This window comes from Scyliorhinus torazame, chromosome 18 (genome assembly GCF_047496885.1).
Source record: "Scyliorhinus torazame isolate Kashiwa2021f chromosome 18, sScyTor2.1, whole genome shotgun sequence".
NCBI classification, from domain to species: Eukaryota; Metazoa; Chordata; class Chondrichthyes; order Carcharhiniformes; family Scyliorhinidae; genus Scyliorhinus; species Scyliorhinus torazame.
In genome coordinates, this window is record NC_092724.1 from 8,023,439 (window position 1) to 8,047,616 (window position 24,178).

General features: G+C 48.2%; 2 protein-coding genes across 3 annotated transcripts in view; one reads left to right on the forward strand and one right to left on the reverse strand.

The window, feature by feature from the left end:
• The window catches only part of LOC140394922 (transducin-like enhancer protein 4), a 171,242-nt gene extending 160,400 nt beyond the window's left edge, over positions 1–10,842 (forward strand). For both annotated transcript variants that reach the window (XM_072482112.1, XM_072482113.1), the window contains 2 exons: positions 5,936–6,012; positions 7,869–10,842. In XM_072482112.1, coding sequence (XP_072338213.1) covers positions 5,936–6,012; positions 7,869–7,976 — 185 coding nt within the window. In that variant the 3' untranslated portion in view covers positions 7,977–10,842. The remainder of the gene's footprint in view (positions 1–5,935; positions 6,013–7,868) is intronic.
• A 3,716-nt stretch (positions 10,843–14,558) lies between these two features.
• The window catches only part of LOC140394923 (transducin-like enhancer protein 4), a 232,552-nt gene continuing 222,932 nt past the window's right edge, over positions 14,559–24,178 (reverse strand). The window contains 2 exon segments of the mRNA XM_072482114.1: positions 14,559–16,052; positions 18,911–18,987. Of these exon segments, the coding sequence (XP_072338215.1) occupies positions 15,945–16,052; positions 18,911–18,987 (185 nt within the window). The 3' untranslated portion in view covers positions 14,559–15,944.

The following is a 24,178-nucleotide window of genomic DNA, read 5'->3' on the forward strand; positions in this document are numbered from 1 at the left end:
GTCCCCTGACAGGCCCATTCATGCACTATGCACTCTGATGGGCAAGTAAAGGATTAGAATCAATTCTGATGTTCTCCGTAGCCTTGGGTTTTCATTATTAGCCTTCGTGTGCATTGTGACTGGACGTGACGAGTGATTTTAAAAGTGGTATGCGAGGACGCTGGAACCTGGCCCTCATAGAACATACAAGGCAGAAGGGGGGAGGGAGGGAGCAGGAAAGAATAGTCAAAAGGGATCTGAAGCGGTCAAGATTAAGGCAAATTCAGAATCTTTTGCTGCAGCTAAGCTTATACAAATGATCGGACTGAACGTCCGTGGCGAACAGATCAGATCTGAATCAGAATGAGCTGAAGCTAGCTGACTCCTCCCCATTGTGCTGTGCGACATTTGAACAGAAATGTTGTGCACGTTTGATATCCTTTTCTTAAAATTTAAAGTCCAATTAAGGGGGCAATTTAGCGTGGCCAATCCACCTACCCGGCACATCTTTGGGTTGTGGGGGTGAGACCCACGCAGACACTGGGAGAATGTGCAAACTCCACACGGACAGTGACCCGGGGCCGGGATTCGAACCCGGTTCCTCGGCGCCGTGAGGCAGCAGTGCTAACTACTGCGCCACCGAGCTGCCGTGTTATATCCTTAAACCTTTAGTGAATCATGCATGTAAATGAACATGTGAACAGATCTCTATTCAGGAGATAAAGAGAGTTGTGTGTTGATTTGTTGCTTTTCTTTAAAGCAAAACGGTAAATGAAACCTTCGGTGCAAGCGAAGCAGGAAGTGGGAGAGCTCTGCTCCGCACGGGTTGAGTGATTTGTTTTTTTCCCCTCTCTGCCACTAGAGGGAACTGGCACACATCACTGATCATTCCAGTGTGCAAAACAAACATTTTGAAAGATGTTTCTTCCACGTCCATTAAAATGAGGGACTGTCTTTAAATAGGAAGATCCTTGGCTGATGGGCCCGCAAGTTATTTGTCGTTAATTCTGTTTTAGGCAATTATATATTTACTGCGCTCTGTTCATTTCATTTGTGTAAAGCATTTTTCTTTCAACTGTCACTTAAAAAGGTCACTGGATTTAAAATTGCTGGAGGGCCAAAGGCTGTGCATGGCCCAGTAATTTAATTAATTGTACACTTCAGGTTAATTAATTACATATAATTGCGATTGCAAACTGCCTCGCTTGTTTACCTCCCATCCTCCAACTCGTCCCCGTCCCCCCCCCCCGTCCCCCCATTTCCTTCGGACTCTGCTACAGAGCTCTGCGGCCAAGGACACTGCTTCCTTCATTGCTGAACCAGTTGCAATTTTTCAATTAAATCATTAGCCCATTTGAAATTGGTTGCCACCCTAAACTTTTCAAGTTAATATCTTTTGGGATGTGTTATTTGACCTTTTAAAATGTTAGTGGTAAGAATGAGATGGCATACAAATAGAATTAACTGAGGGATCTGGGATAGTGCAGGTCAGTGTCGCCAAGATAGAAGGTCAGTTGGATCTTGTTGAAGAGCGGAGCAGGGATCGGGCCTCAATGGCCCACTCCTGCCCCTCTGTTTCAAGTCTTGCAAGACAGTGGTTAGCACTATTGCTCCACAGCACCAGGGTCCCAGGTTCGATTCCTGGCTCGGGTCACTGTCTGTGCGGAGTCTGCATGTTCTCCCCGTGTCTGCGTGGGTTTCCTCCGGGTGCTCCGGTTTCCTCCCACAAGTCCTGAAAGACGTGCTTGTTAGGTGAATTGGACATTCTGAATTCTCCCTCCGTGTACCGGAATGTGGCGACGAGGGGATTTCCACAGTAACTTCATTGCAGTGTTCATGTAAGCCTACTTGTGACAATAATAAAGGTAGTTATTATAATCGGCAACAAGGGAATTTTGGTCACCTTATTTGGAAAGATAAAATTTCTGAATGTGGAGTTCACATCTGCCAGCTGCATTAAGATTTATTCTTTTCTTTTAAATGACACAGTCCAGTTTTATTTTGAACTTCATTGGGAAATTGCTGAACCCCCTCTAACTTTGTCTTGGGTTGTGTTTGGGGGAAGAGGCCATTGGTAGGGCTGGGGTTTTTAAAACGGTGTTGTCTTTCGTCCTCTGTATTTTGATGCTCAGCCAGATGGGATGGAGGCCGATGGGATGGAGGCAACGATGCTGGTAAAGTGGGTCGGTACCAGTCATGAATTTCTGTCTCACAGCAAAGCAGTTTTCAAGACGAAACCGCTCCGAATTGAACCATGACTCACTGCCTAATCATTCTTGTGTTGCCAAATTCACAAAACAACAGTCTGTATCTGTATAATGTTTTCTTTAACATGGTGACACGTCACAAGGAACGTCATAAGACTGTAATCAAAATTTGTCATCGCGCCATGAAAGGCGATATCGGGTCAGATGAGCGACAGCTTGGCCATAAATAGGTTTTATGGGATGTTGCAAAGGAGGAGAGATTTAAGGAGAGAATATCAAAATTTGGGGCCTAACCAGCTGAAGATATGGTAAACACTGGTACGTGATTTAAAAATCAGCGGATGCTGAAGTGGCCAGAATTGGAGGAGCACCAAGGTCTTGGATAATGTGTTTGAAAGATCTCTGTGTGGGCACAGCAAATTGTTTGTGTCTTTTGCACAAGGAGAGCAACTCCTATTTCTACACTTGTCTTTACTGAAGACCAAACATTTAAAGCTGCTTCAAAGATCCAAGGGTAGAAATAGATGCCGTGTTGCAAGAAAAGGAGGAAGGCGCGATCAAAAGCTTAGCTGGAGACTGATGTTTCTAAACGGGTCTTAAAGGAGACGGATGGAACTGGGGTTTAATGAGAAAATTCCTGGGATGAGCGTGCCTAGGGGACTGGGAGGGTTACATAGAACATAGAACGATACAGCGCAGTACAGGCCCTTCGGCCCACGATGTTGCACCGAAACAAAAGCCATCTAACCTACACTATGCCATTATCATCCATATGCTTATCCAATAAACTTTTAAATGTCCTCAATGTTGGCGAGTTCACTACTGTTGCAGGTAGGGCATTCCACGGCCTCACCACTCTTTGCGTAAAGGACCTACCTCTGACCTCTGTCCTATATCTATTACCCCTCAGTTTAAAGTTATGTCCCCTCGTGCCAGCAATATCCATCCACAGGAGAAGGCTCTCACTGTCCACCCTATCTAACCCCCTGATCATTTTGTATGCCTCTAACAAGTCTCCTCTTAACCTTCTTCTCTCCAACGAAAACAACCTCAAGTCCATCAGCCTTTCCTCATAAGATTTTCCCTCCATACCAGGCAACATCCTGGTGAATCTCCTCTGCACCCACTCCAAAGCCTCCACGTCCTTCCTATAATGCGGTGACCAGAACTGTACGCAATACTCCAAATGCGGCCGTATCAGAGTTCTGTACAGCTGCAACATGACCTCATGACTCCGGAACTCAATCCCTCTACCAATAAAGGCCAACACTCCATAGGCCTTCTTCACAACCCTATCAACCTGGGTGGCAACTTTCAGGGATCTATGTACATGGACACCGAGATCCCTCATCCACACTTCCAAGAACTTTACCATTAGCCAAATATTCCGCATTCCTGTTATTCCTTCCAAAGTGAATCACCTCACACTTCTCTACATTAAACTCCATTTGCCACCTCTCAGCCCAGCTCTGCAGCTTATCTATGTCCCTCTGTAACCTGCTACATCCTTCCACACTGTCGACAACACCACCGACTTTACGGTCGATGTTGGGTGAAGGGGAAGGAGTGATGAGGGGGAACTGATCATATTTGGAGGATGATTCCCCATTGGCAGAGGAAGATCCAGTTAAGCGACTGAGCACTACCTTCAAAACTGCTCAGCTGTCAGGTAGCCAGAACACAATATTTCTGGCTAACTGGTTGTCATCTATGTTTTCATCCATGTCGGGAAACCTCACCGCTACCACCGCTTGTAGTGTTGAAGGACCTTTGGACGCAGAAGTCTTGCTTGATGTTGGCAGCAACTAGATAAATCTTGCCAACGGTTATGAATGAAACTAAAGGGAAATGTTGCACTGTTGTAATTGACAATACTCTTTCATATCATGGGGGAGGAAAGCTGCAAATTACCTCCGATCAGGTTCATTAGGAATCGAGGGTGAAATTGTATGGGTCCCTCCCTTCGCCTCGGGCGCAAATTCCGTTACGGGCGCTAACTCGTGAGAAGGCCGTAGCTGAATTTGCTTTGGTGAGATCTCAGTTTGTGATCTTCACTGTCACCTGCTGCCGACAGAATCAGATTTGCGCCCAGTGATTTGAATTCATTTTAATATTCAGAAGCGGCTTAACGCTGTTGCTTCTGGGTCATTGGATGTCATTTTCTCCCCCGCCCCTTGCTGGGGACAATTTCAAAAATTGAAACCTGTTGTGACAACCATGCCAGGAGCTCGAAGGTGAGTATAGCCCCAGGGTGGTGGTGGGGGGGTGGGGGGGCCTGAACTCCACCTTGAGATCAGGGTGTCCTTTCAAGATTGCGGCCCGTTCTCTCTAGTCGGCTCTGAGGGCCCCGCCCCGCCAGAATGACGGCACAAAGAACTTTTAGACCAAGCTTGACCAAACATCAGATGATCTGGAGTGAAAGCCTGGCTCTGTTTCTGGGGGGGGAAACTCACCGGTTTTCAGTCAGAACCTGATACTTTGTCTTTTTTTTATTTACAAACTGCACCCCACGTACAAATCCTCAATTTACTCCGATCTGCAATATTAACTGCAGTGTGCAGTTTTACACATTGCAGTTTCCAAACAGTAGCTGAACCTACAATGAGTCGGGCATTGTTGAATGAGTTCTTGTTGAGCGAGCGAAGGACTGCTGGCATTTGGCTGGTTCAGGAGTGAGATTGAGGAAAGTGATTTAGGATGGGGCCTTCTCTCAGGTGACTCAATCTCGCTGTGGCTGGAGAGTGAAGTTGGCCCTCATGGACCAAAGAGCCCTGGATGATGACAATCCAACATTGTGTTCAAGGACAGAGACTTGAGTGAGTCTCAAGCATGTGGAAGCATTCTTGCAACTCAACTTTTGGGCAGGGTGGGGGGGGGAAGAGATTTTGCCCCTCTGCTTATTGAGGTATATCTAGTTGATAGTAAAAGCAGTTTAGTAATCTCCCAAGAGCCTTGAATAATCTTCAAGGTCCCTTTTTTAAAAAAATGATCAGCCCACTTGCAATGCAGTTCTCGTTGTAGATCAGTATTGCATTCTGAACAATTGCTTGATTCAGTTTTATTTGTATAAATGCACTAGCGATTCTTGATCAGATTGATGCCACTGGTTTGACTGGAGATACTTTTGTATGTTCAGCTGGTGTTTGTGTTGTCCGTTTTTTTTCATCTTCCAGTAGAAAGAAGGCGAATAAGTTGCATTGGGCTTTGCTCAAATTACTTTGGTGCCATTTGCCTAGCCTGAGAGTAAATTGCATTGTTATCTCTCAGTTGGCTTAACAATGAAACCAAGAATCACTAAACATAACCAATAAAGGGAGTTGGGAGAAGAGATAAAAGGATTATTACTGTGAGGACTTTTTCAAAATAATCGGTTTAACATCAATTAAATATGTTTTTCCATCAAGCAGGTTAAATATAAACTGAGGACTGCGCTGATTCCTTGAGACAAAACGCAAGGGTGGCAAATAAACTTGCAGTGTTGTAATGACCCAGATTAAAGACCATTTCTGCTAATGTCCAATTCCTTCACACTGTCGTCTTGGTAACTCCTCTTGGCCAATCCCACCCCCTGCGTTAATGTGATTGTTTTTAATAGAGAAGAGCACAAGAGCCAGGAGAGGACACGTGGAGTTGGCTCTATCTGTGATTCACAAGGGGCTTCTAAATTTGAGGAAAACATGTGCAGGCAGGGACCACCTGTGCTCAAAACTAAACCATTTGTGTGCTGACTCTCTGTGTCTCCATTTCAGGTAAATGGTTTGTAAGCACTGGGAAAGACAACCTTCTAAATGCATGGAGAGTACCGTATGGAGCAAGTATATTCCAGGTAAGTGATGTCTGTGAGGGGGACTTTAACTGGGAATGCATCTTAAACCTGATGATTTCCGATGCTGTTTTCTCCCTGGCTAACGATGTCTGTCAATTGATTTGTAGCTCATATGAAGGGGGGAAAATATGGGTGCAATGGTCAGGAAGGTTTGGCACATATTCATAAAAGGTTTTCGAGATGCATTGTGCTGATGTTGCAGTTGAGTCAATGCAAAGTTGTACTTTTGTGCCCTTGGTTAATATGTCATTACTGAACTTTATCCTTTTTTCTTTTTTTAAATTTTAGTGTACCCAATTCATTTTTTTCCAATTAAGGGGCAATTTAGCGTGGCCAATACACCTACCCTGCACATCTTTGGGTTGTGGGGGCGAAACCCATGCAAACACTGGGAGAATGTGCAAACTCCACACGGACAGTGACCCAGAGCCGGGATTGAACCTGGGACCTCGGCGCCGTGAGGCAACAGGGCTAACCCACTGCGCCACCGTGCTGCCCTACTGAGCTTTATCCTTACTCATTGATTTATTTTGCCCTCTTTACTCGTCTGCTCCGCCCCCATCCATCTGAGACATCTTAGATCAGGAACACGCTCCATTTTGCATTTGTAGGGTTACCCACCCTGCTAAACATATTTTGTGCAGGATAACATTGCTGGTTCTTTTCAGTCCTTGGAGAATAATTCATATTTTTAAAATACTGTCTAATGGTTGATGAAGGGAAAAGTTTTCTTAAATTTTTTAAGTGCATCTTTCAAACACACCTGTGTTGCTTGAGGCAGACTGATATCTTGTCTGTCTCAAGCTTCGAAAACTAAAAGCAATGCATTCTTCATGAATGCAAGATGTCAAGATCCGAGCCACCCATGTGTATTTTGGGCTCGCGCAGTGTGATGCATTTACCAGTGTGACCAAACCGTATCAGCCAAGAGGTTTCCAGGCTGAATCCCCATTCAGTTCTCAGTTGGTTGGTCTCTATCAGGGTAGTGCAGGGAGGGGGAGAGGGAGAGGGTGTTGCAATCGTCTATTTGCTCCTTAGCTAAGATTGATGTTTTTGATTGTTGAAAGTGGGCCAAGGAGTATAGACCTTTCTGTCGGAGAGAATAGTCGGAAGGAATGGGGATAGGGAGGAGCGTAACTTAATTTTCCCCTAAATTGTAGGTTACAATTAGTTTGAGTCTCCTGATAGTAAGTGGTGCATGTACTGTTTGATGGACGTGCTGGTTTGATGGCACTTCTTGAGAAAACAGTGGCTTAAATATAGCTGATCTCAGCCAGAGGGACAGCAGTGCTGGTGCAATTTGTCTGACTGGCCTTCGACGAGGAGGGGTAGGAATCAGCCCCCCAATCCTGATTCATATTCAGTGGACCATGGGAAAACCACATAGGTATGTAGCAGATTTGGAGGTTAATCTGTCCCTGTGTGGAATAGCCCAATAGTACTCACTGCCCTGGAATAAATGGGTGTTCCAGTGAGGCACAGCTACAGCTGCCTATGCTCATGGAACCGTATCCTAGTCGAAAGTTATTGCTTCATACAAGGAGAATTTGGTTGGTTAAGGCAGCATTGTCATTCAGTTACATTCCCGTACCAGCCTCCCTGAACAGGTGCCGGAATGTGGCGACTAGGGGCTTTTCACAATAACTTCACTTGAAGCTTACTTGTGACAATAAGCGATTTTCATTTCATTTCAAAGGTTAACTATCATACTGCATCACTGCTTCATGTTCCTCTGAATCATCTGTTTATTTATTCACCCCTTAAGTGACTTGCGACATTTTATTACATTAGAGGAGCTAGACAAATAAAAACTGTTGATATTGCTGGTGGTGACTTTTTTTTCCCTCCCCCTTCAGTCCAAAGAATCCTCGTCTGTGCTATGCTGTGACATCTCCGTTGATGACCAATATGTTGTTACCGGCTCAGGGGACAAGAAGGCCACGGTGTATGAAGTAATTTACTGAGGATTCCGTTCTGTATCGGAGGAGATGGGATGGCAGGGGTGGGAGCCTTTAACCTTGCGAAGAGACCCTAAACCTGGATTGGTGAACCGGATTACCCAAGGATGATGTTTAATTGCGTCTTTTGCCCTTGCTGGAAGACTATCTGATGTGGCCTTGACTTGGGTGTTGAAATTTAACTTTTGACTTGCTTTAACAAAAGAAGATAATGTGAGTTGACCAAAATGACGGATGCTCACCCATGAGAGGAAGGCTTTCACTACTCAGTCCAGCTAACTCCAGATCTGATGTTAATGTTTAGGGTAACATTAATTGTACATTTTTTTTTCTTTGTTCATTTTTGTTATCTGTAACTTTAAAAAAAAAAAATCCACTGTTGGGTTTGGTCATTTGGTGGAGTTGAATATAAAGCTGCTTGATTTTTAAGTCAGTGGTAACTCCCCATGAGCCCCTCGGATGTGAGAAGGTCTTTCCAGCAGCAGAACTTGTGTCCTAATATTTTCAGTGAGTTAGGCTTCAGAACATATTTATAAAGCCGCATCTCTTTCTGGTGAACCGAATGAAACACAATACCTTGGTTCGCTCTCCTCTCTCCTAACCACTCCCCCCCCCCCCCCCCCCCCCCATCCCACTCATACAAACTAGCGTTTTTAACATTTTCATAGACCGATATTCAAATGTGACTGTAGGAGTTACCCGTTTTGAAAACTTGGCTCCAGGTTCACAGTTGGAGGCTTTGAATTGATTTGATGCCCTCGCCTACCAACTGGCATGGCTAATGGTCCGCTAGAGATCAGAGTTAACATCATGGCGCAAAAACAGATTGCCACACTGTGAGCATCGACTTATGGAGCAATCCGTCTTGGTTACTGGGGAGGCGAGAGGAGAGCACTGGGATCACACCTACTGCAGTAGGGCCATCAATGTGATGTAATGAAATAAACTGTTTATAGAAATCAAAAATCTGAACCATCAATATATTCCATTCACCGAAAAATAGCTTGTGTTATCGATGTCCCATGTGGGTGCAACTGTTTTCTAGGAGCTGGTGAACACACTGTAGATATCTATACTCACACAGCACAACTGAAAGGAACCCACATCAGTTGAGCTGAAGGATCACAAGCCATTTAAAATCCACTCGTGTCAACACTGAACATTTATTCCATCTATATTTTCTGAAACTAGGGAACAGTATGATGCCATTTCCCTTCAGCGCAAGTGGGCAATAATTGCAATGAGCTGGCCTGTAGCTATTGTTGGCCGTGTCTTGTCCTGTTAGCATCCAAGCAGCAGGATGATGCTTTTTCATTCTCTAATCTGCACATTAGTGGAATAGTTCCAATTCACGCATTGGATTTGAGAGCCATGGGTGCGTTATTTACCATTTAATCTGCTTTGTCTCCTCTTCCTTTCTTAGCCGTCCACAACATTAAAAGCAACGATGACGATATTTTTTCCGTTTCCTGTCCCAGTAACTCATCATTATTCAAAATGCTGATTCCTTGCAGATGTACTGCTCCATATTAATTGATTAGTCATTTTTCCCAGTCTTTTGTGTGTGCCTGACCAGTGAGTCCCTTAAGACAATCTGATCTGGGAGGATTCTATCTCTGTGAGATCCTGTCATTGCCTGACATCTGACCAAGCCGAGAACCAGGGTCTAATTCTCCCACCTTATTCCTCCCCAAACCCACACCCTCATCAAAATTAGTCCTGAGGCCAATTGTAGTGCTATGGCTAACTCTGAAAGCAGATAATTCAGTGCAGCGATCAGGTCAGTGATCGAACTGTGTCCTTCTTGGCCAGCATCGATCGCTTGTAGTCCGGAAGTGCACTTACCAACCCCGTCATTGTTGACGTTTGAAGATGGATTGTGCGGGATCTTACTAATGGAATGTGGCAACTGTTCCCCAGGAGATTTCTCATGAGGGTTGAAAGGGGCTATCTATTGTTCTGTTGACGCTCCCCAAACCTGATTATGCAAAGTTTCCAAAAGCTCTTTGCATTTCCCAGATGGACCAAAGTAAAGAGCCTATAGGTTGGTGACTGCTTTTAGACAGCTAGAAACATGCACCTTCGCCTCGGAACCGTTGCCCCTTTGGGGAAAATAGTCAAGAGTGCAGCTATTCACTGACAAGTGACGAATTTGGCAATGATGTGGGTCTTCAGGATGTGAATCATTGGAAAGTTTGGGGAAAGTAGCACGTTTAGCTGAGAATAAACCACATAAACTGTCCTATGTCACATTTGCATATTTGATTCTAGCCCTTTTCCATTCATTATATCTGTTTATAAATCTGTTATATTCCATTTTCTTGGTCCTCTTGCTTTCCCATTCTCTTTCCCCCTTCCCATTTTGACCTGTTCCGAAGCTAAATGTGGATGCTGCTGGTTCAAGTACTTGGAATGGCGTGCACACGATAGCAATGGGCTAGGAGCATCAAAGTTACTGTAAAGTCCACTTATCCAGCAAAGCGTCTGCTGTGGCCAGTTCAGCTCCACGGGCAGCTGGTCAGTACCTTAGTTGAGTCAGTTCCTCTCTTGATATTATGGGATGTCTGCAGTGCCAGAAGGTTGTACACATTTTTGTTTTTGCCTCCACAGTTAAAATTAATGACTGACTGTATACATTTAAGCGTGCCCTAATTACCACTTGTATATTCTCTTTGGTAACTGCGCCTCAATCCTTTCTTATGGAGGAAAGAAATTGCTAAATTCTTCTGTGATACAAATGTTTTTTTTTCGTTGCCCAATCTGGTGATTTGTAATGTCCAAAACCCTTCCATCTTTCATGCTTTTGCATCCTAATTTGGGATGAATTTGTAGTTTATTCCTTAAAATTCCCAATAAACTATTTTGTATGTGATTTCTGTATTTTTATTACCTCTTTAATTAGGCGGCTTGTTAACTTTATCAATTGTCATGCGTGACACAAAGATGGACTATTTCAGCTCTCTGCTCAAAGGTTGATGGCCCGTAACACTGAAGATTAGTGCTCTTCATACGCTGACCCAGTATTTCTTTGCTTGTATTGGAGTTTGGTTACTTTTTTCTCTGCACCTGAAGATTATAGGTAAAGCTGCATTGCAGGACTTGAGGATGTAATGAATGGGACTCAACCCCATTCAGGCACTTCTGGGTTGCTGGGATGTTTATGATGAGAATCTCGCCCTCCCAAAGTTGCTAGCTAATCCGAGGCTGCTGCCTCTGAAGTCCCAGCAGTGCCACCGGGAGATGTGGGGGGGGGGGGGGGGGGGGGGCATCGCTGGCTCCTCTTTGGGGGACAGGGTGGCCGAGCAGGAGAGAGAATCCCGAAAGACGTGCTGTAAGGTAATTTGAACATTGAATTCTCACTCATTGTACCCGAACAGGTGCCGAAGTGTGGTGACTAGGGGATTTTCACAGTTAACGTCATTGCAGTGTTAATGTAAACCTACTTGTGACAATAATAAAGATTATTATTACCTTCACAGCCAGCACCCTGTGTCCCTGGCTTGGGGGAGCACTGGGGTGGAGGGGGCATTAAATTTCACCCATAATCTTCATGTTTGGGAATCTCTAGAAATATCTCCCCCAGATGGTTGCGGATGCTCCGTTATTGTGTACGTTTAGGACTAAGATCCATATAATTTTGGAAATTAAGGGAATTGAGATTTTATTTGATTTAGATTCATCATCACGTGTACTGAGGAAATGAAAAGTATTGTCCTGCACACGGTCCAGACAATGTTCTATACATGAAAAACATAGGACATTACATGAATACACAATGTAAATAGACATAGACACCGGGTGAAGCGCTACAACAGTAGAGAAGATGTGGAGAGAGATCAGGTCAGTCCACAAGAGGGTCATTCAGGAGTCTGGTAACAGAGGGGAAGAAACTGTTTTTAAATCTATTAGTATGTGTTCTCAGACTTTTGTATCTTTTGCTGATGTAAGAGGTTGGAAGAGAGAATAACCCGGGTGGGAGGGGTCTTTGACTATGCTGCCCGCTTTCCCCAGGCAGCGGGAGGTGTAGACAGAGTCAATGGATGGGAGGCAGGTTCGTGTGATGGACTGGGCGGTGTTCACGACTCTGTGAAGCTTCTTGCGGTCCTGGGCTGAGCAGTTGCCATACCAGGCTGTGATGCAGCCTGATAGGATGCTTTCTATGGTGCATCTGTAAAAGTTAGTAAGGGTTAATGTGGACATGCAGAATTTCCTTAGTTTCCTGAGGAAGTATAGGCGCTGTTGTGCTTTCTTGGTGGTAGCGTCGACGTGGGTGGACCAGGACAGATTGGTGATGTGTACACACAGGAATTTGAAGCTGTCAACCATCTCCACCTTGGCACCAAAGGTGTGTACAATACATAGACATAGAACTTACAGTGCAGAAGGAGGCCATTTGGCCCATCAAGTCTGCATTGAACCAGTTAAGCCCTGTGCGGAGTCTGCATGTTCTCGTGTCTGCGTGGGTTTCCTCCGGGTGCTCCGGTTTCCTCCCACAAGTCCCGAAAGACGTGCTTGTTAGGTGAATTGGACATTCTGAATTCGCCCTCTGTGTAACCGAACAGGCGCCGGAGTGTGACGACTAGGGGATTTTCACAGTACTTTCATTGCAGTGTTAATGTAAGCCTACTTGTGACAACAATAACGATTATTATTATGAAGTCGAGGACCCAGTTGCAGAGGGAGGAGCAAAGTCTTAAGTTTTGATATGAGCTTGGCTGGGATAATGGTGTTGAAGGCGGAGCTGTAGTCAATGAGCAGGAGTCTGACATTGGAGTCCTTGTTGTCGAAATGCTCCAGGGTTGAGTGAAAGTCCAGGGAGATGGTGTCTGCTGTGGACCAGATGTGGCGGTATGCGGTGCAGTGGATCAAGGCAGTCTGGGAGTATGGGGTTGGTATCTCATGACCAACCTTGCGAAGAACGTCATAATGATAGATGTCAAGGCCACCGAACCGTAGTCATTGAGGCATGTTGCCTTTTTCTTCTTTGGCACGGGTGCGATGGTCTTCTTGAAGCAGCTGGGAACCTCGGAACGGAGTATGGAGAACGATGTCTGTGAATACACCTGCCAGAGTGCACGACCTGGGACTCCGTTGGGATCCATTGATTTCCATGGGTTTACTCTCAAGAAGGCCGGTCCGATTTCTGAGGTAGGTGTGTGTGATGTCCGAGGCTGTTGGAGCAGTTGACAAGTTTGTTGGCTTCCTGCTCGAAATGAGCATAGAATGGTTCATCGGGAAGTTTTGGGAGAGTGAAGTCATGTGGACAGTGAGTCATGATCTCATTGAATTGTAGAGCTGGCTCCAGGGGCTATTTGGCCAACTGCTCCTCTTGTCTATGTTTTTTTAAAAAATACATTTAGAGTGCCTAATTATTTATTTATTTTTTCCAATTAAGGGGCAATTTAGCCTGGCCAATCCACCTACCCTGCACATCTGAGTTGTGAGGGTGAAACCCATGCAGACACGGGGAGAATGTCCAAACTCTACACGGACAGTGACCCAGGGCCGGGATCGAACCCGGGTCCTCAGCGCCGCAGTCCCAGCTAACCACTGGCCCACCGTGCTGCCCCTTCTTTCTTGTATTTGTGTGTTTTGCTCTGTAGACATTGACTGTGAAATGCTGTGGGAGGTGTGAATGTGAGCCACATTTAAATAGCCTTCGGTGCATTTAAGTCAGGGCTACAGGCAGTTAATTTAATGTTGTGCACATTCCTTTCAAATGTGACTTGTCTTCAGTGTGCATGCTGACCTGTGGTATATTCCATTGGGGTAAGCGGGAAGTGTCCTGAAGCAGGCTCTGCCCCCACAAAAACTTAAGCAATAAAAGTTTAAAACGTACGGCCTTTCCGTTTGCTTTACTGTTCAATTAGAGAGTGGCTAATCTGCCTCCGCTACACTGATCCCATACCAGCCACAAAGTCCTCAGGGCAGCACGATGGTGCAGTGGTTAGCACTGCTGCCTCACGACACTAGGACCCGAGTTTGATCCCGGCCCCGGGTCACTGTCCATGTGGCGTTTGCACATTCTCCCCTTGTCTGCGTGTGTCTCACCCCCACAACCCAAAGATGTTCAGGGTAGGTAAATTAGCCACACTAAACTGCTTCTTAATTGGACAAGAAAAATAATTGGGTACTCTAAATTTATTTTAAGTACCACCCAAAAATCAATTGATGTCTGACTTCAATATTCTCAATGTCTGAGTATCCCCAACTTTGCGATAGAGACTTCTGGAGGTATTTTGCCGTTTAAGATGAATAAAAGTGTACTGGGGCTGTTAAAGGTGTTAAGTGGGAGTTTTCCACTGACATTACTTCCTGAAAGTGCGCAGTGACTTCCTTATTCCCACTCCCCCGGCCCCTGTTGAGACGCAGAGAACCCGTTTTGCAAACTGATACCTAATTATTTGGATGTGTTTTTGGGGATAGACCTAATATCCGCATCGCTGGGCCATCCACACCGGTGTTGCTATTCAGTAACTTTATTTGAATTTGCCTTAGCTATAATAAATATTGACTGTTTAACTTTAAAATCTAGTTATGTTTTCAGCTTTGCGATAACGGAACACTCAACAGACTGGTACAATGAGGGCGGAGTGGTGCATGTTTAATGGATTTTTTTTTTGTTTTGTTTTTACTTTACAGCAGCGATCTACAGTCACTCAACTTACATCGACCTGTACAAAAGAGAAGCTTGTTCTTGAAACGCACATTTATGTGCAAAGATTCTTTTTTTTTTTAAGCTGCAATATATTATAGTGCATCACACGCTCAGTCCCCCTCTGTTCACCGTCGCTGAACCTACTTCTTTCAAGTCACACACTAAGAAGGACACTGCATCACTCTGTTCCTCCCCTGGCTCCACACAGGTGCCTACTCGCTCACTCGTGTGTGTTCCACAGGGTACCTCCACTGGCATGATGCATTGAACCCAATTCTTTGGAACAGCACTTTTAGCATCTGTTAGTGCAAAGCATGCTATTACAGAAAGACCTTCTCCAGGAAATAACTTACTGACATTTACAGAATTCAAATTATAAACAAAGTGAGAAGGTTATAATAGGCAGGGGGTGGGTGCGATTCTGACCGCATTCAAATAAAAATTAAGTAGGGGCGACGTTCGAATCTGCCTCCAATGGATTTCAAAGGCTTTCGCCGACTCTTGATTGCATGGGTGTTTAAGGTTATCACGACCAGTGACCGAAGAGGGAATTGTACCTTGTCATCAAAGCCATCCTCCGGTTAGCTGAGGTTTCGAAATACACATTAATGGCATAAACATGGAGCGACCTTTCCAACAACACTCTGCGACGCAGGTAAGACGTGAATGGTTACTGGGTGAAAAACGAGACAAAGTGACCACAGTACGAGACAAGAGGAGTTAAATAGCAACTTTTATCCCTTTGGTTATGCCTTGTGGAGCAGTGTCCTGCACAGGGGTGTGTGTGACACTAGTTTGATGAGATAGAAAAAGAAACCAATGCTAGAATTAGAGGTGCTACTCCGACAATAACATTCAACACTTGACATAGAGACTGTCGCTTAAAATCACAAAGTAGTTCTACACAGTGCATTTGTCCCCTATACAGTGGTGGATGTGGTCAATCAATATTACGTACAAGTCTTTCAGCAGGAATCCTGCTTCCTGAAGATAGACACAGTATAAAAAAAGAAAGGACTTCATCCATGAATGACCATTTTGTGGCTAAACAAGCCAACACAAACCATTTTGTTTCAAAAATATGTACATTTTCACAATTACAATTCACTATGTTGTATAAACAAGACAAACGCCCCACTTTTTTGCCTAAATATATCTGAAGGTTTCGCTCTATAGTATATTGCAGCCTTGAACAGTACAAATGCAGTCTGCTTTGGCAGTAGCTGTTATTGTCCTTAACTTGTCCCGAGTTAAATCCAATGTCCATTAACAGCTTGGAGTCCCTTTAGATTTCTTTGTGGCCGAGGGTTTGCTACTCAGTAAATCACTTCATAGACTGTAGCCTTCTTGTCACCCGAGCCGGTAACAATGTACTTGTCGTCCACAGAAATATCGCAGCTCAGCACCGAGGACGATTCCTTTGACTTGATTAAAAGAAGAAGTATGGGGTCAGTAACTCAGTTGAGGAAAACAAATTTGTCCCTGGACATGAAAGCCGGGGGCTAGATTCTCCGGTTGCCGACGGCGAAATCGCATTTGGTGAATGGCCGGGGAATCTCATTTCCCAACCGAATCGGGGGCGGCAACGCTCTGCCACCTCCAGAGCGGCGTACTCCAGGCCGTATCAACTTCGCCCCGACCGGCCGAGTTCCCGACGGCGCGGGACACGCGTGGTCTCATCCGTCGGGAATTCAGCGTGGAGGCTGTCGACGCAGTCCAGCGCTGCCACGGTCGGGGAAGGGCTGATGCGTGGGTAGGGGGGACATCATTTGGGCTGGGGGCATTGTGGTGGTGCAGTCCGGGGCGCGCAAGCCGGCTGAAGGGTTGTTGGGGGGGGGGGGGGGGGGGAAAGAGGGGGAGTATTTCGTGGGCCGGGTCCGCGAGCAATCTCCACCATGAAGCAGCCACGGACCCGGCAATTCTCCGGGGCGTAGCGGCAGCTAGAGCCGGGAGCTCTACGCTGTCGTCCGGCTGGCCCCCAGCAAAACGGAGGATCGGTGGCCATTTTGCGCCAGATTCACCATTCCCACAACGGCGTGGGGACATAGCCCCAGAATTGGAGAATCTAGCCCCACAGTCCTAACTTTCAAGTTCCCCTTACGCCAAAACCCCCCTCCCGGGAATTTAGACTTTCTGAAAGCACTGACTCCAGTTGCGGCAGTGCCCTTGTCTCCAGTGTACAAGAGAGTATTCACACGCTTTGTAAGCACTGGTGGCAGCAGGAGCTGCTGGATCGGGATCAGAACGAGGAACACTAGTTAATTAACTTTGTAAATCAGGGCTACTGAATCCATTTGTCATTCTCTGCAGATATCCATTTGTGGCCAAGGAATAGCGTCGCATCAACTTGCACTGTGTGTTGAAAGCTAAACACGGTATACCTTTCCTTCAATTCTCAGGTGAGCTGTTTTGAAAGAGGTGACTAATGGGGTAGCAGATACATGGGTGTTAATTTTCCCAAAATTCATCAGATTCTGGAAAGGTTCCATCAGACTGGAGAGTAGCAAATATAACCCCTTCCCTTCAAGGAGGGAGGGAGGCAGAAAACAGGGAATTACAGACCAGTCAGCTTGATGTCTGTCTCGAGGAAGGCGTTAGAATTGATCAACAAAGAGGTTACAGCTGGACGCATAGACAAGCTCAAGGTAATTGGAAAGAGTCGGCATGATTTTCTGAAAGGGAAATCATGTTTATCGATTTACTAGAATTCTTTGAAGGTGTAACATTTAAAAAAAATTTTTTAATTTAGATAACCCAATTAATTTTTTCCAATTAAGGGGCAATTTAGCATGGCCCTACAAATGGGTTTTTGTATGATTGGCTGCATGTGACCACATATCCCAGAAACTCCTCCCAACCTTCGGACACTTGAGGGCAATTTAACATGGCCAATCCACCTAGCCTGCACATCTTTGGGTTGTGGGGGCGAAACCCACGCAAACACGGGGAGAATGTGCAAACTCCACGGGGACAGTGACCCAGAGCCGGGATCAAACCTGGGACCTCGGCGCTGTGAGGCAGCAGGGCTAACCCACTGCGCCACCGTGCTGCCCTTGAAGGTGTAACATAAGCTATGGATAGAGGCGAGCATGTAGACATGTTGCACTTGGATTTCCAGAGAGCATTAGATAAGGTGCCACATTATAGGTTGTTCAAAAAAAAAAAAGCTCATGGTGTAGCGGGTGACAGATTCGCCTGGATTGAAATTGACTGGCTGACAGAACACAGAGCATGCACAAATGGGTTTTTGTATGATTGGCTGCATGTGACCACATATCCCAGAAACTCCTCCCAACCTTCGGACACTTGAGGGCAATTTAGCATGGCCAATCCACCTAGCCTGCACATCTTTGATCTGTGGGAGGAAACCCACGCAGACACGGGGAGAACGTGCAGATTCTGCACAGACAATGACCCGAGGCCAGAATCAAACCCGGGTCACTGGTGCTGCGAGGCAGCAGTGCTAACCGCTCTGCCACCCACGCTGCCGACAGGCATACCCATTCCCCAAGTTTCTTGTTGTCATCAACCGTGATCAGGTTGACCTGATACTCAGCACAGAGTGCCTCTGCCAACTTGACATACTATGCCTCATCAGAACTGGCGGCCGGGACCCACACAAACGAGCCAGTCGTTTGTCCAGCACCGTGGCAGCTTCCCAGAGACCACAACACAAGCCATCGTGGATGTGTGTAGTTTAAAAAATATATATTTAGGGTACCCAATTCATTTTTCCCCCCCAATTAAGGGGTATTTTAGCGTGGCCAATCCACCTACGCTGCACATCTTTGGGTTGTTGGGGTGAGACCCGCGCAGACACGGGGAGAATGTGCAAACTCCACACGGACAGTGACCCGGGGCCGGGATCAAACCCGAGACCTCGGGGGCGTGAGGCAGCAGTGCTAACCCACTGCGCCACCCTCGACGTTTAAAGCACTTCCTGAAGTAGTGTTATCATCCATGACAGCGCCTGCAATTATACATTTCCTGGGCCATCGTGCTGCTTTACGGTCTCGGAAAAGGACGGTTCCCTGCGTGAGCAGATCTGTGGAAAAGATGGCGGAAGCGAGGGGCGAGAGAGAGTAATTGGGTGGGTAGAGATTGGGCTTGTGTTCAAGTGGAAGGACACGCTGGAAACACTGGAAGCTCGCACGGGTGAAATCAAGGGATGACCACCTGGAAACTCTCGTGCAAAGAATTCCTGAGAGCATCCCTCAAATAAGAGAGTCAGTAAATGTGGCGCTCAATATCAATGAGTTACTCACTAACAATAAGTCGGTACCTGAAATATACTGGCTCCATACGGAGTCCTCCACGCGTTCAGTAGGTTGTCCTTCCCTGTGCTTACAAACCATTTACCTGAAAAATGAAACCAAAATCAGAACTTGCTCCGCAATTTGCTTTTAAAGACTTCATTTTATAATCTGTTTCTTCCACGACTAAGAAACTTAGTTTGATCACTGAAGTAATAACCTGTTAATGCCACATTCCCGAGACTGAGGCCGTATTCCAGTTCTGCTGATCAGCCATCGCTCAGTGTCGCAGACTCTGGTCAGAAGGTTGTGGGTTCAAAATCCATCCCAGAGACTGGAGCACAAAAATCTAGGCTGACATTCCCAAAGCAGGACTGAAGAAGCACCCACTGTCAGAGGGTCAGTACTGAGGGAGTGCTGCACTGTCAGAGGGTCAGTACTGAGGGAGTGCCGCACTGTCAGAGGGTCAGTACTGAGGGAATGCTGCACTGTCAGAGGGTCAGTACTGAGGGAGTGCTGCACTGTCAGAGGGTCAGTACTGAGGGAGTGCTGCACTGTCAGAGGGTCAGTACTGAGGGAGTGCCGCACTGTCAGAGGGTCAGTACTGAGGGAATGCTGCACTGTCAGAGGGTCAGTACTGAGGGAGTGCTGCACTGTCAGAGGGTCAGTACTGAGGGAGCGCTGCACTGTCAGAGGGTCAGTACTGAGGGAATGCTGCACTGTCAGAGGGTCAGTACTGAGGGAGTGCCGCACTGTCAGAGGGTCAGATGTTCCGTGCTGAGGGAGTGCCGCACTGTCAGAGGGTCAGTACTGAGGGAATGCTGCACTGTCAGAGGGTCAGTACTGAGGGAGTGCTGCACTGTCAGAGGGTCAGATGTTCCGTGCTGAGGGAGTGCCGCACTGTCAGAGGGTCAGTACTGAGGGAGTGCCGCACTGTCAGAGGGTCAGTCCTGAGGGAGTGCCGCACTGTCAGAGGGTCGGTACTGAGGGAGTGCTGCACTGTCAGAGGGTCAGTACTGAGGGAGTGCCGTACTGTCAGAGGGTCAGTACGGAGGGAGTGCTGCAATGTCAGAGGGTCAGTACTGAGTGAGTGCTGCACTGTCAGAGGGTCAGTCCTGAGGGAGTGCCGCACTGTCAGAGGGTCGGTACTGAGGGAGTGCTGCACTGTCAGAGGGTCAGTACAGAGGGAGTGCCGTACTGTCAGAGGGTCAGTACGGAGGGAGTGCTGCAATGTCAGAGGGTCAGTACTGAGTGAGTGCTGCACTGTCAGAGGGTCAGTACTGAGGGAGTGCTGCACTGTCAGAGGGGCAGTACTGAGGGAGCGCTGCACTGTCAGAGAATCAGTACTGAGTGAGTGCTGCACTGTCGGAGGATCAGGACTGAGGGAGTGCTGCACTGTCAGAGGGTCATTACTGAGGGAGTGCTGAACTGTCAGAGGGTCAGTACTGAGGGAGTGCTGCACTGTCAGAGGGTCAGTACTGAGGGAGTGCCGCACTGTCAGAGGGCCAGTACTGAGAGTGCTGCACTGTCAGAGGGTCAGTACTGAGGGAGTGCTGCACTGTCAGAGAGTCAGTACTGAGGGAGCGCTGCACTGTCAGAGAGTCAGTACTGAGGGAGTGCCACACTGTCAGAGGGCCATTACTGAGGGAGTGCTGCACTGTCAGAGGGTCAGTACTAAGTGAGTGCCGCACTGTCAGAGGGTCAGTACTGAGGGAGTGCTGCACTGTGTGATGGTCAGTACTGAGGGAGTGCTGCACTGTCAGGGGGTCAGTACTGAGAGAGTGCTGCACTGTCAGAGGGTCAGTACTGAGTGAGTGCTGCACTGTCAGAGGGTCAGTACTGAGGGAGTGCTGCACTGTCAGAGGGTCAGTACTGAGGGAGTGCCGCACTGTCAGAAGGTCAGTACTGAGGGAGTGCTGCACTGTCAGAGGGTCAGTACTGAGGGAGTGCTGCACTGTCAGAGCGTCAGTACTGAGGGAGTGCTGCACTGCTGGAGGGGCAGTACTGAGGGAGCGCTGCACTGTCAGAGGGTCAGTACTGAGGGAGTGCTGCACTGTCAGAGGGTCAGTAATGAGGGAATGCTGCACTGTTAGAGGGTCAGTACTAAGGGAGTGCTGCACTGTCAGAGGGTCAGTCCTGAGGGAGTGCTGCACTGTCAGAGGGTCAGTACTGAGTGAGTGCCGCACTGTCAGAGGGTCAGTACTGAGGGAGTGCTGCACTGTGTGATGGTCAGTACTGAGGGAGTGCTGCACTGTCAGGGGGTCAGTACTGAGGGAGTGCCGCACTGTCAGAAGGTCAGTACTGAGGGAGTGCTGCACTGTGTGATGGTCAGTACTGAGGGAGTGCTGCACTGTCAGAGCGTCAGTACTGAGGGAGTGCTGCACTGTCAGAGGGTCAGTACTGAGGGAGTGCTGCACTGTCAGAGGGTCAGTAATGAGGGAATGCTGCACTGTTAGAGGGTCAGTACTAAGGGAGTGCTGCACTGTCAGAGGGTCAGTCCTGAGTGAGTGCCGCACTGTCAGAGGGTCAGTACTAAGGGAGTGCTGCACTGTCAGAGGGTCAGTAATGAGGGAATGCTGCACTGTTAGAGGGTCAGTACTAAGGGAGTGCTGCACTGTCAGAGGGTCAGTCCTGAGTGAGTGCCGCACTGTCAGAGGGTCAGTACTAAGGGAGTGCTGCACTGTCAGATGGTCAGTACTGAGTGAGTGCCGCACTGTCAGAGGGTCAGTACTGAGGGAGTGCCGCACTGTCAGAGGGTCAGTACTGAGGGAGTGCTGCACTGTCAGAGGGTCAGTACTGAGGGAGTGCCGCACTGTCAGAGGGTCAGTACTGAGGGAGTGCCGCACTGCCAGAGGGTCAGTACTGAGAGTGCTGCACTGTCAGAGGGTCAGTACTGAGGGTGTGCTGCACTGTCAGAGGGTCATTACTGAGGGAGTGCTGCACTGTCGGAGGGTCAGTACTGAGGGAGTGCTGCACTGTCAGAGGGTCAGTACTGAGGGAGTGCCGCACTGTCAGAGGGCCAATACTGAGGGAGTGCTGCACTGTCAGAGGGTCAGTAGTGAGTGAGTGCTGTGCTGCACTATCACAGGGTCAGTACTGAGGGAGTGCCGCACTGCCAGAGGGTCAGTACTGAGAGTGCTGCACTGTCAGAGGGTCAGTACTGAGGGAGTGCTGCACTGTCAGAAGGTCAGTACTGAGGGAGTGCTGCACTGTCGGAGGGTCAGTACTGAGGGAGTGCCGCACTGTCAGAGGGTCAGTACTGAGGGAGCGCTGCACAGTCAGAGGGTTAGTACTGAGGGAGTGCCGCACTGTCAGAGGGTCAGTACTGAGGGAGTGCCGCACTGTCAGAGGGTCCGTAATGAGGGAGTGCTGCATTGTCAGAGGGTCAGTACTGAGGGAGTGCTGCACTGTCAGAGGGTCAGTACTGAGGGAGTGCCGCACTGTCAGAGGGTCAGTACTGAGGGAGTGCCGCACTGCCAGAGGGTCAGTACTGAGAGTGCTGCACTGTCAGAGGGTCAGTACTGAGGGTGTGCTGCACTGTCAGAGGGTCATTACTGAGGGAGTGCTGCACTGTCGGAGGGTCAGTACTGAGGGAGTGCTGCACTGTCAGAGGGTCAGTACTGAGGGAGTGCCGCACTGTCAGAGGGCCAATACTGAGGGAGTGCTGCACTGTCAGAGGGTCAGTAGTGAGTGAGTGCTGTGCTGCACTATCACAGGGTCAGTACTGAGGGAGTGCCGCACTGCCAGAGGGTCAGTACTGAGAGTGCTGCACTGTCAGAGGGTCAGTACTGAGGGAGTGCTGCACTGTCAGAAGGTCAGTACTGAGGGAGTGCTGCACTGTCGGAGGGTCAGTACTGAGGGAGTGCCGCACTGTCAGAGGGTCAGTACTGAGGGAGCGCTGCACAGTCAGAGGGTCAGTACTGAGGGAGTGCCGCACTGTCAGAGGGTCAGTACTGAGGGAGTGCCGCACTGTCAGAGGGTCCGTAATGAGGGAGTGCTGCATTGTCAGAGGGTCAGTACTGAGGGAGCGCTGCACTGTCAGAGGGTCAGTACTGAGGGAGCGCTGCACAGTCAGAGGGTCAGTACTGAGGGAATGCTGCACTGTCAGAGGGTCAGATGTTCCGTGCTGAGGGAGTGCCGCACTGTCAGAGGGTCAGTACTGAGGGAGTGCCGCACTGTCAGAGGGCCAGTCCTGAGGGAGTGCCGCACTGTCAGAGGGTCAGTACTGAGGGAGTGCTGCACTGTCAGAGGGTCAGTACTGAGGGAGTGCCGTACTGTCAGAGGGTCAGTACTGAGGGAGTGCTGCACTGTCAGAGGGTCAGTACTGAGTGAGTGCTGCACTGTCAGAGGGTCAGTACTGAGGGAGCGCTGCACTGTCAGAGAATCAGTACTGAGTGAGTGCTGCACTGTCGGAGGATCAGGACTGAGGGAGTGCTGCACTGTCAGAGGGTCAGTACTGAGGGAGTGCTGCACTATCAGAGGGTCAGTACTGAGGGAGTGCCGCACTGTCAGAGGGCCAGTACTGAGAGTGCTGCACTGTCAGAGGGTCAGTACTGAGGGAGTGCTGCACTGTCAGAGAGTCAGTACTGAGGGAGCGCTGCACTGTCAGAGAGTCAGTACAGAGGGAGCGCTGCACTGTCAGAGGGTCAGTACTGAGGGAGTGCTGCACTGTCGGAGGATCAGGACTGAGGGAGTGCTGCACTGTCAGAGGGTCAGTACTGAGGGAGTGCTGCACTATCAGAGGGTCAGTACTGAGGGAGTGCCGCACTGTCAGAGGGCCAGTACTGAGAGTGCTGCACTGTCAGAGGGTCAGTACTGAGGGAGTGCTGCACTGTCAGAGAGTCAGTACTGAGGGAGCGCTGCACTGTCAGAGAGTCAGTACAGAGGGAGCGCTGCACTGTCAGAGGGTCAGTACTGAGGGAGTGCTGCACTGTCAGAGGGTCAGTACTGAGGGAGTGCCACACTGTCAGAGGGCCAGTACTGAGGGAGTGCTGCACTGTCAGAGGGTCAGTACTGAGTGAGTGCTGCACTGTCAGAGGGTCAGTACTGAGGGAGTGCTGCACTGTGTGATGGTCAGTACTGAGGGAGTGCTGCACTGTCAGGGGGTCAGTACTGAGTGAGTGCTGCACTGTCAGAGGGTCAGTACTGAGGGAGTGCTGCACTGTCAGAGGGTCAGTACTGAGGGAGTGCCGCACTGTCAGAAGGTCAGTACTGAGGGAGTGCTGCACTGTGTGATGGTCAGTACTGAGGGAGTGCTGCACTGTCAGAGCGTCAGTACTGAGGGAGTGCTGCACTGC